This window comes from Amphiprion ocellaris, chromosome 10 (assembly GCF_022539595.1).
Source record: "Amphiprion ocellaris isolate individual 3 ecotype Okinawa chromosome 10, ASM2253959v1, whole genome shotgun sequence".
NCBI lineage: Eukaryota > Metazoa > Chordata > Actinopteri > Pomacentridae > Amphiprion > Amphiprion ocellaris.
In genome coordinates this window covers 14,686,142-14,700,657 of record NC_072775.1, presented here as the reverse complement: position 1 = coordinate 14,700,657, position 14,516 = coordinate 14,686,142, and the positions used below count along the sequence as shown (strand labels likewise).

Below are 14,516 nucleotides of genomic sequence, written 5' to 3'. Positions count from 1 at the left end.
TAAAGTTTCAGGCTGCAAAACCATCTGAAAGAGGTTTAAACTTTAAAGGTGCCCTATGGATGAATATAATCTGCACTGTGCCTTAACTGTGCTAAAATCATTCCACTCAGAACATTTAGACGTATAATGTAAAACCTCCACTGAGGAGGTTTATCTCACTTTAACTCCAGGAGCTGCTCTTGTCAGATGGTTAAGATCTTTTTCATTGTTTTCTTTTGAGGCCTTAAGATTTATTCTTGAAACACTCTGAGGTGGGTGGAACTGCAGAGTCTGGTGATACCGTCTGTGAATAACCTCTGCTGCATTTGATCCATTGTTAATATAGAAGTACTGAAGAATCAAAATCCGAGTAAGGTGAATATAAATCAAAAGCTAAATAGAAACATTATGTTGTTGTTTCACCTTTAGCAGAGAGCACAATCCTCTCCAGAGGAGCCTCTTGTCCTCTTGCTGGTGGCCCAGTGTGAGTCCACAGGAGGTGGGGAGGCTGCAGGGAGGAGCTGGTCTGGAGGGTGAAGACACAGGGGAGGACGGCTTTGCCTGCCAGCGTTTGTTGTACCGTAGGATGGGTGATCCTACGCATGTTCACTATGGAGGAGGCTGCACCTAGAGACAACAGACAGTACTTTGATTATGCAATTTTATATGTTGGAGGACGTTTTGCGAAAACAATACAGTTGGTAATTACAAGTAACGATGATCCAACAAATGTACTGCAGCTTAAAGAAGAAAATGGCAGATAACGACTTTATGACAAAGACTTGAATATCTATGCTGGTTGATTGGAGTAATGCTGGGTTCTGCACTGAGCAGTGAAGATATATAGAAAGTGTAGGCTGAACTGTAGCTTCTAACAAAGGTGTCTTCTAACAAGACCTCTGGGATTCATTAGCAATTTCACACTCATATTTCTCCCCAGAAACTCGTGTTATCACTACAGCAAAGGAACGGGATGCTGAGACACTATAAGGGCCCAACACACACACACGCACACACACACGCACGCACACACACACACACACACACACACACCTGTACACCAGAGTTCAAACTCTCTGAGAGGCCACAGTGGTTCAAAGGCTCTAATGTGATTATTTAAATTTCTACTTCTTATTTCTCTTTTCTTGCTATTCACACAAATGACTCCATCTGTCACTCAAGCTAATTAATTTAAAGGAATTTCCTGCTACAGAAATATCAGTGGCACCGTACAACATGTTTGCTTCACAGATTGATATCGGGACTTCACCTCGTCTGGCTAGCATGGCATACAAGTTCAGTGTAACCATGACAACACCATCACCTGTACAGACATTATCCTATATTTCCTACATCACTGTGGTTTTATCATCTCTGTACCTTACTGTAGCAGGATTCTGTTATTTTAGTAGATATACTCTATTTCAAAGATGATTGAAATGAGTTTTTCTTAAAAAGAAAATACTTTTTATCCCAACTATAAAAGTTAATTTCATTATAATTTAACAAATTTACCCAATTAAAGACAATCATGTCATCACCGTGAAAACTGGCCATACTCTATCCACTAGTGATGCAGCTGAAACCTCCAGAAACAGCTAGAAAAAGAGCCTGAGAGAATTATTTTTTGTGTCAACTTTAATTTACTTTGTAAAGATAGAAGTCAAAAACAAATGTCTGCATATTCATTCATAATTCATATTAAACTGAAACTACACTGTTTCTGCTCCCTCCTCCCACTGTTAGTCAACCGCAATGCAATTTGCAGAAAACTAACATGAGCGTAACAAGAGAACTTGTGTGAAAAAACCCCAGAAAGCCTTATTTGGGATAGTATACACGGTGGAACTGAATCCCAGAATGATATTTCCATCTGCATTTAGATTGGACGGCTTTCACAAGCTGAACCCCCTGAGAGCAACTCTCTGCGCTGAAGACGCCCCCGCTGCCTTCCCCCAAATCAGATGTAATCACAAATACGAGGGAAGAGCACCAGAACAAGGCAGCGAGCAGGAATGAGAGAGGAATGAAGGAAAATAGTTAATCTAAGAAACTGAATGGTGGAAATTGAGCGTTTGGATGACAAGCGTAGCCTGTAGCATGGTAGTGACAGATAGGACAAAAGAAAACAGCCTGGAAAGACAAACAGAGAGCTAGAAGTGACATGAAAGGATACTCTGTCACCAACACACCCATCTCTTATTCCTGTCAGTCCTCCTCCAGAGTCCACTGAGCTGTGCAGATTACTGATAAACTGTAAGCAGGGTTTCAAGGTGCATGTTAGTGTGCCTTTTACTGAAGCTGCACTTCTGGTATATTTTTAAAATTCTGAGCGAGAATGTCCACTTTTAACCTTTGAAATCTTAACTCGATTTAAATCTTAGCCCAAGGAGTTTTAACAAGCTTCTGCTGGAGGGTTTAACTGCATCTTTCAGTCTTTCTTAGAACTTTAGCAGTTGTCAAGTTGTTGAAAATCCAAGACAAAACTAAATATTTCTCCCTTGAGGGAACATAATCAATATTAGCCCACCTGTTATGCAGATTAAACCTGTAGAAAAAGCTAATAAGTGTCAAAATATATTTAAAGTATTTACATATTCATGTTGCAGTTATTTCTACACCCACTTCTTCTGTTCAGGGTCACATGTGGCTGGATTAGATCCCAGACTCCCAAGAATATTCATCACAGCATATTACAGTTGCAGCAGATCACCGACTGCTGTGCATTATTCATATGGACAAATGTTGCTTGATATTGTTTACACAGCATTTGAGCATTCATTGAAACAGCTAACAGGCACATACACTGATCAGCCACAACATTAAAACCAGGTGAACAGAAGAGCACTGATCATGTTGTCACAATGACACCAGGCATTCATGCAGATGCTACTTTGAGACGTACCACCCAACTAAACACGTAACTAAGCACACAACCCCATTGCAGCATCACGTCTAAGCACCAGGCATCGCCCCGAGTAGGACAATGCATCCCGGCACACTGTAAAAACTGCTCAGGAATGACACAAGGAACATGATAAAGACCTCAAAGCAGTAATCGGCCTCCAAACTTCCTAAATGGCAAATACAGCAGAAGCCTGATCCATGGAGGCCTCATCCTGCAACCCACAAGCCAAACCCCACAGGACACTTTCAGAGGTTCCTTGTCTACGTCCCGACATGTCAAAGCTGTTTTCATGGCACATTATTAGGCGAGTGGTTTTAATGTTGTGGCTGACAGATGTATATCATACTGGGATATGATAAATTAACCATATGTAGAAATATATTTCACCAGCTGCTACAGGATCTCCTTCATATCCAGCAGTCAGTTTTCTAAACTTAGCATGAAACCTGGAGACTAAGGGAAGCAGCATGCGTTGCTTTGTCTAAAGGTAACAAAGTGTGACTACCAGCACCTCTCAAGCTCATTAATTAACACTATAAATCTGGAAGCAGTTACTTCCTGCAGTGCCTTGTTTCAACCCTCCATACAAAGCCAAGCTAAGCTAACCAGCAGCTTCACATTTACTGCACAGACACGTGAACAAATAAAGACATTTCACAAAATGTGGAACTATTCCTTTAAAAACAAACCTGTACATCATCGAGGTGATAACATGATCACATCTCAGAGGCTCCTCCAACTGCCACAACTACTGCATGTCTTGCAGCAATCTGTTTCCCTCAAAACATTGTGCAACAAACAAAGATTTATTGACACATTCAGGTGATTTTCATCAACTCTGATAGTCAGGAAATGTCCTGTGATGATGTGGATCCTCCACAGAGTTGTCTAGGTTAATTTGTTCCTACAGACAGGTTCGTTAAACTCCACTTGCTGTTATTAGCAGGCTGACTGTGTTGTGAACCACAGAACATCACAAATAAGTTACATGATTATTCAGTATTTAATATAAACCTGCACACTGTTTGCCATCTGTCTGTTGTCATCAACTCGTCCTATAAACTTCACTACCCGTATGCCGCATTTTGATATCTCGTAGCATTTTGCTGTGTGCTCGAGGGCAGCTTTGTGGTGATGAAATTGGAAATTACCGACTCAGACGATAAAATGTTGTCAATTTGGGAGAAATCCAGTTTTTTTCTTTTTTTTTTTTATTGGAGGAGTGAAAGAGATGCTTTGGTTTAGTCTGGGATTCTGCATCGTGCAACAAAAACAGACACAACATGATTGAATGCGGAGCAAGAATTTTATGCTGTCAGAGCACAATGTCTAGCAAGGTAATGTTTTAATTTTGAAATCGTTAGATGCAGACTCTCTCATTTTAATGAAAATCCAGCCACCATCACGCATGCCAATCGCAGTAAAAGCAATTAAGGAGAGGAACTTATCTTTACTACAGGCAGTCAGCAGGCTGCATGTGGGACCTCAGACCTGCGATACTATCCAACAGAGACCTGCAGCTCTGAGATGTTTTGTCTTTTGTTCCGTAATTGTGAATTTTATGCCTAGTTGTAATGGAACAGATGGTCGACTAAACTTGCATAAATGTGTTTGGAGGTGTTCCAGCTCAGTCCCACCGAGCATGTCTGCAAACATCCTCAGCATGTCAGCTTTCACTTACAACACTCAAATTTGTGCAGACCCGTCTTGTCTTTTTATGCCTTTGGAAAAATTAATGTGGTTGCTTTGTATTCTGCTCCAGCTATTCCTCCTCCTTTTATTCCTTTCTGCCATTCTTCCTCTCATTTATTTTCTGCCCGCTCTTCTTATCCTGTACCTGTCCTGTCCACTTGTGCGCTGGCATCATCTGTTACTACTGATTGTTAGTTCCGTACATCCAGAACTGCTGATTAATTCCTGCAGCAGCTGGAGATGAAGCCGCTGAAGAAAATAAAGGGAGCAGGAAGGAGACGGAGAACTCACCCAAGCCTAAAGAGAGCAGCAGCATCAGAGCAAAGAGGATCTGCCGCCCAGCTGCACACAGAATGAGCTCCATCCTCGACCTGCAGAGAAGAAAACAGAAGAGTGAATCACAGACTAGGAATAATGGTAAAATGTACATTAAATAAAGCTGTACATGCTCAAATACATTCTGACATTTAGGTTTTATGCACGGTGTCAAGGCACTTGCAGACATTTTTTATGTGCTGTAAATGTGTGCATATTACAGATGAGTTACAGATATTTGACATTTATTAGTGTCTTCATCTTAGAAGAAGAATTCATCAACATGAAATATTTTTTCAGCCACACTTGCATGCCAAGATGACAGATTTGTTCATACATCCATATCCAGTGTTGACACCCGAAGCACTGACATGCCCCTGGAAGATACTGACGCATTTTGTTTGTGTACAGAAATGAATTAGGTGACCCAAATATGTGAATTTGTGCTCATCATGATCACTTCCTTTATGCATTCACCGACATTATTCCATGTTATTAACTTTGTGTCTTCTCTCTTCTTTAGTTTGGTGTAGCTTTTCTCTGTCCCTGTACCTCACTGCAGGTATTTCAAATGTTTACATTCTCTTGTTTGTTGTCTGTCTCTTTTATTCTTTTGTCTCTCCTCTGTTCTTCAACCCAACCAGTGGAAGCAGAGAGCCGCCCTCCCTGAGCCTGGTTCTGCTGAACGTCTTTCCACTGTCACAAACATGCTTGTTTGTAGAAAAATTAATAGTTTTTGTAGGATCTTAACTTTAGTCTTAAAGTAGTCAGGAAAATCTACATATTTAATAATACTGTCGACCTTACTGTTGAATTTAGTCGGGGAAATTAACATATTATATAATTTTGTATGGTTTAACCCTGATTTTTAATATTCTCAGGTAAATTCACAACATAAATACCACTTCAGGGTCTTAATCTTAACGTTTGAACTTGGTAAGTACATTTCCAACACCAATTTTATTTCTCTTCTTGAAAGCACTTTGGGTAAACTGCTGTTCTTGTCTGTTTCCTTGATACAATATATGGTAAATAGCTGCAAGGCTGCTAAAACCTCCCAATACAATCCCTATTATTAAACCTACTATATGTGCAGAAGCTTACAGTAAATATTATGGGAATAGATCTCATTTTACGCAGTCTAATAACTTGAAACTCTTGAAGTTTAGATGCACTTAACCCCAAATTTCCCCCGGGTGCTAACTTTTGTTGCATGTTAGCTCGCTGCCATTGGTGTGAATGAGTGTGGGTGTAATGAGAGAACTGAGAGACAAACTAAAAAGTGCTTTGGATAAAAGCCATTTATCGATACCATCCATTTTTGTGTCAGGTGAAACATTTGGTGATTTTCCTGTTTGAACAGACGAAGGGCTGCTTGTTCCTCTGTGCGCCTGAACAAACCCACAGCTGTTTGGTTCATCAAACCTTTTCAAAGCTAATTAGACCAACTCTAATCAATATCTGCTGCGACAAAATCCAAGCTGTGTTGCTCCGTGATGAAGAGCTAAAAATTCAGAGCCCTCTCCACCCAGTGGAAACTCAATGTGTTGTTAGAAGTGTTCTTCTCCAATCTTAAATGCCCTGTTCACATAGACTCCAACACATGCCGCTCCTCTGGGTGGGCTGTCGACCATGAAAGCAGCTTTCACGTGTTGTGGGATCCGGCATCTGTGAAGCTGCCACAACTGCTTAAGGAGCCGCATCTCAGGTCTCACTGACACAAAAACTAACACTGACCTTCACAAGGGTTTTGAATGGAAAAGTTCCTCATCTATTATTGTTACAGCCTCCTCGTTACTGCCAGACAACACCTATAAAAATATCACCCTAAGCCCTGAAATAGCCTGAAACACTGAATCATCGAAAAGCCACTTCCAGCAAACGGTGATCCGTTTTATTTATTGGTGTTATAATGTCAAGACAAATAAACAAGACTGCGACACAAACATGATTCAGTGCAGTTTGTGTTCGCTGTTTTCCAGGTGCAGTATTGTGTGTGTGAAAAGCTGTAAATTGTTGACACTCAATGAAACAAGATGGCCTCTGAACCCCTTCACTCCTGGAGATGGAAGGAGGCACTGCTGGATGTATTATGTTCATTTAGCAGGAGCTTCAGTCCCCAGCAACTTACATTTTTTAACCCACACAAATATCTGTATGCAGCACTGATCTTGTACCTGATGGAAATAGGCCATTAGACTTTCTAGGTCTGACTGGATCTTGTCCCAGACACAGTGAGCAATAAATCTAATGATGATAACTTATGACAACCACTGCAAAAGTACCTATAAGATTGGGTTAACTTTAATTATGCTGCAGTGTAAATGTTGATTTTTGTGCATTCCTACAGCAACAACATTGAAGAAATGCTTCCACACATCAGAGCTGAGCTGCTGACTTTGCCAGAGGATTTGGCTCGAGGCCCAAAGCTTCTCAGCTCAATGGAGAGATGCCTGAGACGGAGCTTTATTGCCTCATACTGGTATTAAACTGAGATGAAGAATAGAGTATGCAGTTTGAAGAAAACACAGCTCTGTCTCATGATGCTGACTTTAGGGAGGAATTAAGCAACACAAGTGTCTCTAAATTATTCATTTACTTGTGGACAAAATTGGTTCTTCATGCCACCATGACTATGCAGGCTTTACTAACGCTCACAGAGTGTGAAGAATTTAATCCAAAAGTTCAGTTGGAGCAGACATTCGTCCCTCATGTTTGTGCTGTTTAGCCTCCAGTTACATAAAGTAAACAATTTATCCAAGAAAGCAAAAGACCTTTTTACATTCACCAAGGTAACAGCCTCTCATGCCAACAGCATCCCTTATGCTTAGAAAGACGATTATGCAACACCGGTTCAAGCCTTTATAAACTACAGGAATAATGGTCGCTCTCTTTCCTGATTATGTGAAAGCTCAGTAAAACCTTCAGCGATAAAAAACTGGAGCGTGTGAGTCGAAGAAAAACATTCCTCTCAGAGGGTAAAGGCTCACAGTGACACCTACCAAACTACACTGTCACATATGATAATTTGTGGTGCAATTTTTGATAGTGGGCAATGATTTCAGTCTTGAAAAGAGGATTCTGGTGTGTGTAAGACCATGCTGTGCCACACACTGTGAGGCATCCCATCTCCAAAGGTGGGCTAGGACCTTGTGATGGGCTGTGACAGATTGGGGTCGAGCTATTGGACTCTTTGCGTGTTGAAGGCCTGAACCATTGGTGGAGCTAGCTGGGTGGGTGACAAGAGATTTCTAAAGGCTTGGAGAGGGTCATGACACCGAGGAGAGTTTGCCCAGTCTTAGAAACGGAGAGTATTAGGGAGTGTTGTTTCTGAGGGCCTGGGACTGGCAACAACCCAACAGCCACCATCCACACCAACAGAATACAGAGTTCAGCCTATGGGCAATCTCTATGGATGCTATACAACATACAACAGTGTACGTCTAAAGACAGCAGCCATTCAAACTTTTACCAGAGGGGATTTACGACATACAGTGCACTGGTCATCCGATCACACCAGCAGCATACTAACCAGCAGCACCTTTTGTTGAGGACGAGACATCAGATGTTGTGAACGCCTCCCTCTAAACCGCCCCTCTTCACTTTCACAGGCACAGTTGTGTCTTGAGGAGAAAAGAGCCAGAAGTCTCTAAAATGCTTCAGTGGACTTCAATGTGGACGTCCATCTGACACATTTTCACGATGTTGCCTGAATAGGACGTATTCTCGGCTCATTGTAAGAGCCAGCGAGCGGAGTGACAGAGATCCAAAGAGAGCTAACAGACGAGGCTGGCAGACCTGCGAGGCTCGGCACTAAGCTGTCAATCTGTTGAAGCAGGAGAGAAACTGGCCTCATGATCATCATGACGCAGGCAAGATGGGCCCCTCGACCCAAATCTCCTTCAGGTCTGCGGTTGGTGGGAAAATATCTCGGAAAAAATAAAGCTTGAAGAGCCTGGAAGACCTCATGTCAGCTGCTGCTGTGGACGAGATAAATCACATTCGTGTGCACAACATGACAGCTTTATGCCTCCGTCATGCTACACACACGTGTGTACGGTCACAAAGGGCGAGCGAATGAGGCCATGCTGGGTCCCATGTTGATTTGTCTCACTCTCACACACACACACACACACACACACACACACACACACACACACACACACACACACACACACACACACACACACACACACACTGCTGTAATGATGCAGCTACAATAAAGCTCCTCATCAAATCCCTACACACAACGTATCTCATTTTCTGCATTTGCGCACACGAACTCTCAGTTGTTGACCTTTTTATATTCTGCAAGACAACAAACAACCTTCATGTTTAATTTACTGTTGCTCTTCTAGTCCAGCTTTACATTCCAGCGTGCCATTTACTGTACACATGGACACTTACGGTTCAGTTTTAACTCTAAAATCTCTGTAATTTGTGAAACAGTGCATTTCAGACAGAAGTATCTGAATGCAAACTCCTTCAGTTGTTGATTTTTGTGGTTGAAACAACAAAAGTCTTTTTTTTTTTTATCAGTTTATGTCGCTGATAGTTAGACAATTAACACCATGATTTGGGTGAAACTGTGTCTCCAGATGACTTTTTCATATTTCCAGCCCACTCATTTCAAACTACAAGAGTCCCAAATGTGCATTTTAAGGCTATATTACACATCTATTATGCTAAAGACCATCATTTATCATGATACACAAGATGTCTCTCACAAAAAGTCTGCATCCTATTAGTTAAATTAAAATGAGATGTTTTTGGATAAAATAACATATTAAAACGTGGACAAGCAACACTGAGATCAAATGTATTTTTAATATGGTTTTACTGTTTCACTTGGATGATGCATAGCTGATAGATTTGGGAACCTTTACACTATAACAGGGAATAAGACCATAGCTGGAGCAGTGTCAACTGTGGTAAAATAAATACAAACCAGAGCACAGTTTTTAATGTTTACTTTCTTAACATCTTTCTTTCTGCATAGTGGATGAGTTAGTCCTGAACACAGTTGTTTTAAAACTCAGCAAAATAATGCAGTTTGCTAATTATGTGCTCTGAAAGTGAAGTTCTGTCACCACCACCAAAGACGACTAGCTGAGATTCTTAACATTTGCAGCTTGTAAAGAATACAATGTTTAATCTAATATTACAGCGTTACTCTTGTGTTTGTGGTTTTGGAAAATGCAGCTTTTGAGATCTTCTTTATGCATTGTGTTTTCCTTTTTATCATAAAGAAACTCTTTTTTTGCCTTTGTGATGGCAGAACATTGGGAGATTTTCTTGTTCTTTGGAGGAATTAATTTCTGATGGAAGTAAAATCCGACAGCTAATACTGCAGTTTTTACAGGGAGCTCTTTAAACACATCGTCGGAAACACCATGATGACAAGAGGAACAGCAGAATCAGTGTCTACACATGCAATGCAGAATAAAAATTGCTACAGGACAGAAACAGAACCAGTTCTACAGAATAAGAGTCAAACTGTGTGTCTTGTATCTGCTACAGGGACCTGACAAGAAAAGGTGATTCTGCTCCTTTCAGTCTTCTTTAATCATATCTCACAAAACTATTACCTTCAGCGAGCAGCGGCGTGAACAGCAGAATAACAGCTCCAGATAAGTGACAGACAAAGTGGTGAGAGGGAAGAAGATGAAGGAAGAGGAATGAAAGGAAGGTCACATGATCAAAATTGTGACAGTAACACACTGCCATGATGAAAGCTGTACAGAAAAGCTGCTCTGTAAGTCTCCTTAATTTGTTGTTTGTGGGGGAAAAAAAGGCTGCAGCCAGTCCGTGCTGAATAAATGTGAGGCTGAAATTTAAATATCTGTTCACAGAAGCAGCTTTTATGAATTAAAAAACATTGAGAGAAGGTTACAGTGGTGATTTGGTGCCATAAAACTGGCATTAAACCGCAGCACCATTAATTGCTCAAGAAAAACTGAAAAAAAGACCAGGACACGGCAGATGGAAAGTAAACTGAGCTGAATCAGATATTCGCTTCCTGCAGACGAACACACAGATAGCCTTTGTGTTGAGCGTGTCTGTGCGGTGACTAATCACACTCAAAGCAGCTAATGACTCATGCAGTTCTGGCCCGGGTTTCGGATGGAGCGAGGACTCTGGAAAGCTGCTGGTCCATCCGATTCAAGATTACACACTCCATCCTCTCACACTGACACCATTGATCTCGCTGGGCACGGGGACAGGGGTTATTTAAAGCTCGATAACATGCTCAGGAGAGGCCAAGTTAAAAATTTGGCTAGATGTGAGCGCAGCAAACCGTGGAAAGGAGGCAATTTAGATCAATCTGAGGGATCCTTGACAGACAGGTCCAGTGAGGAACAGACGGAGTGGAGCAGCTCTACAGGTCACAACCTGGAATTTGTAATAGTTTCAAGTAGGTTATAGGTAGTATCAACTTTTTGGTTTATTATTCAGTGAGAAAATACGGAGTGGGTGCCCAAAAGGAAGTATATTGATGTGATGTTTAATGCATGTATCACCAATGATTCATGCATACCTGAGAGAGATTGACAGCTCTTATAACATCCATCTGTTTCCTGCCTTCCTGTAGTGCTATTAAGCTGCTGCGGAGCTGCACTCAACAGACCTGCAGCAGATGATCTCAGATATGCTCATTTTCTCTCTCCACCTCTTCATTCTCAGCCTCTTCCTAGCACCGCCGGTGGTGTGTGTGTGTGTGTGTGTGTGTGTGTGTGTGTGTGTGTGTGTGTGTGTGTGTGTGTGTGTGTGTGTCTTGTGCAAAAGGTGTAGGTTTGACTATGTGAGATTCAGTGCAAAAATCAATTTAAATGCATTTGATTAACATATGAGGGAGACGCATTATTTATAAGTGTGCCCATAACTGCGTGAGGAGGGAATATTGACCCATAGCTTTCAAAGGAAATAGAAAACCAGGGGAGTACCGTACGGAGGCCTCAGTGGAATCAATCACTGCTCATTTCTGTAACGCATCAAAAAGGATCAAATCACACCAACCTCAATCGATTTCTAACCAGTGGACCTCGTTTCTGGAAGAGGAAAAATGTTTTCATTTTAAGTCTTAGAAAAAGCAAGCTGTTTTTGTTCGTCAGTCTGTTTTGTGTAAATATAATGAAGTCTGTAAGTAGGGAGTTAGAATTAGTACTTGGAGTCAAGTGGTGGACCTCAGGTGGGCTATTTCTACAAGGAAAAGTGAAAAAAAATAGATAAAGGTTTAACACAGACTGTAAAGAATTACTCATAGTATGTAAAAATTCTGAGATTATGAGTAAAAGTTATTTAATTCTAACTTTTTAAGAGATATGCCTCCAACGTTAATGTACTTTTGCACAGTTCTACCTTATTATATCTTAATCATTAAAACTTTTTTTTGGCTTCAACTAGCATTTTGTGCATTTTTTAAAATCATTTTTCTTCCCCTGCAGAAATGTGCAATAATGGAATGCTTTTTCATGTCTCAATGAACACGAAAATGGAAAAAAAAGTGGATACAGTTTTTTTTTTTATAGTTGCTAACTGTGCTATATATACAGCTAGCCAGCTGGCTGGCATGCACAAAAATAGAAATGAAACCAGCACTACAGGAGTCATGTTTTTGATTGATATAAGTCCAATATGTACTCTTGTTTTAGCTCTGTTTTCCTGTCAACTTACTCTTCAGATAAGTGCATTGGTTCTTTAGCAAATGCTCTACTGCACTGCCAGCTAGTTGCTAAAGGTAGTTGCATGGAGAAAATAACAAAAGAAGAGCAGTAATAGCGAACCTAACAATGAAGCTGCAGCCACAAAACCACAAACCTGATCTAAAATAGGCTAAAAATCTTCCACATTAGTTCTACTATCACTTGATCCACTGTAGAAAATGTTATAGCAGCATATTTGAATGAATTTGAAATGATGAAGTTTCAATGCTGTGCAAAAAAAAAGGTCTGTTGAAGTAATGATTGAGGGGTCAGAGGTCAAAATAAACAGCTAGAGGGTTGTTAGCATGCTGTCTAAGTGGCCACTACACCAGCTGTGTCTGAAAGACAGCAGAGGCCAAAGGTGAAAGTTCTGAGGTTTGCTTTTGGTAACAAAGCCAATAGAGGATCAGGTGCAAGAGACACAGCTATCATCCTGAGTGTATAAACACTACACACACCCACACACACCCACACACACACACACACACACACACACACACACACACACACACACACACACACACACACACACACACACACACACACACACACACACACCCACACACACACACACACACACACACACACACACACACACACACACACACACACACACACACACACACACACACACACACACACACACACACACACATCCACACTGCATGTCTTGCATCGTCACAGCCACCATAAACAGGCCACAGTGAGACCAAGTTTTTTTATCCCCAGCGAAAAGGCGGCCAGAAAAGCAAGTAGCTGTGAAATAAAATGGAATAAAAGGCACAAACATAGACACGCTGGTGGGACTTCATCCAAGAATTCCTTGTCTTTAACGATGTGCTGAGTCTGTGGAATATCAACGAGGCGAGGAAAGAAGAAAAAAAAAAAGAGCTCTGTCCTTCAAGTGTTTATCACCAGTGCCAAATACCCGGAGAGTCAGGAGCTATCAGCTCATTCTCACATCAGCACTTAACAATAACAGGGAAGATTTGCTGAACGGAGATATTTCAAACACGATGGCATTACATATCAAAAACTAACATAAGTGCAACAACCAGTGAGCATGGAGAAAGTAGCTAATTATTCTAATCTCTGTGCTGCAGAGGCTGATTAAACTTTGGTGCTGCCTTAAAGAGATTCCTCTGTGCTACTCCAACTGTAAAGCCAAACATTTGTCTTCCACCAGACCTTCGAGGAGAGCCCCCGGCCAAAGACAAAGAGAGGGACCTTTCTCTTTGTGTGGGTGAGCTGTTCAGCTGTGGTCTCATCTACGCTTGTAACGATTGGCCTGGTGGGCTGCTTTAGTCCCTCCCAGGCTAAAGACTGAAGTTGATTGATGGATCGGTTTGTCCAATCCCCTTTGGGTTTTGGCAGCACTCCGCAAGAGGTTTTCCATATTCCACGGAGAGGGAGGCAGAGTTCAGCATCAAGTCCCCATCCATTCCATCCAGCAACTCAAAACACAAACTGTTCACCGCTCTCCTCCTATTTCACAAATGTTTGTTGTTGGCTCAGCGGACTCTGTGATTTGGGAGCTGTCCAGTGCTGAAGGCGTGGGCAGTTTTCACTCCAGTCACTGTGAGGTCATTGTTAGTCCAAAACCTACTCCCCTTCTGGCTGCAAATGAACCAGAAAGTTCAAAGAGATCATAAAATTTCCACTTCAGCTCACAGTGTAGCTCACAGTTGCATCTGCTGTTTGTGAATTGCAGCCAAAACAAAACAAAGAAGTCTCATACATTTGCTGCATCGCACAATCACACTCTGATTTTAAATGAAACACGTTCTGAGGGAAACATAATCATAAAGCAACAAGCCCGTGGCTCCTTTAGAGGTGAAGCTTATTTTGATCATACCTTGGCTGCTGTAAACGAGGGCTGGTACTCATTTGCATTTATATAGCCCCATTCTGTTAGCTAT

General features: G+C 41.4%; 1 protein-coding gene across 1 annotated transcript in view; it reads right to left on the bottom strand.

The window, feature by feature from the left end:
- LOC111572332 (neurocan core protein) overlaps positions 1-14,516 on the bottom strand; it is a 49,639-nt gene that overhangs the window by 32,463 nt on the left and 2,660 nt on the right. Inside the window, exons 2-3 of the mRNA XM_023275972.3 lie at positions 4,871-4,950; positions 403-606 (exon numbers count right to left, since the gene is read on the bottom strand). Of these exons, the coding sequence (XP_023131740.1) occupies positions 403-606; positions 4,871-4,943 (277 nt within the window). The 5' untranslated portion in view covers positions 4,944-4,950. The remainder of the gene's footprint in view (positions 1-402; positions 607-4,870; positions 4,951-14,516) is intronic.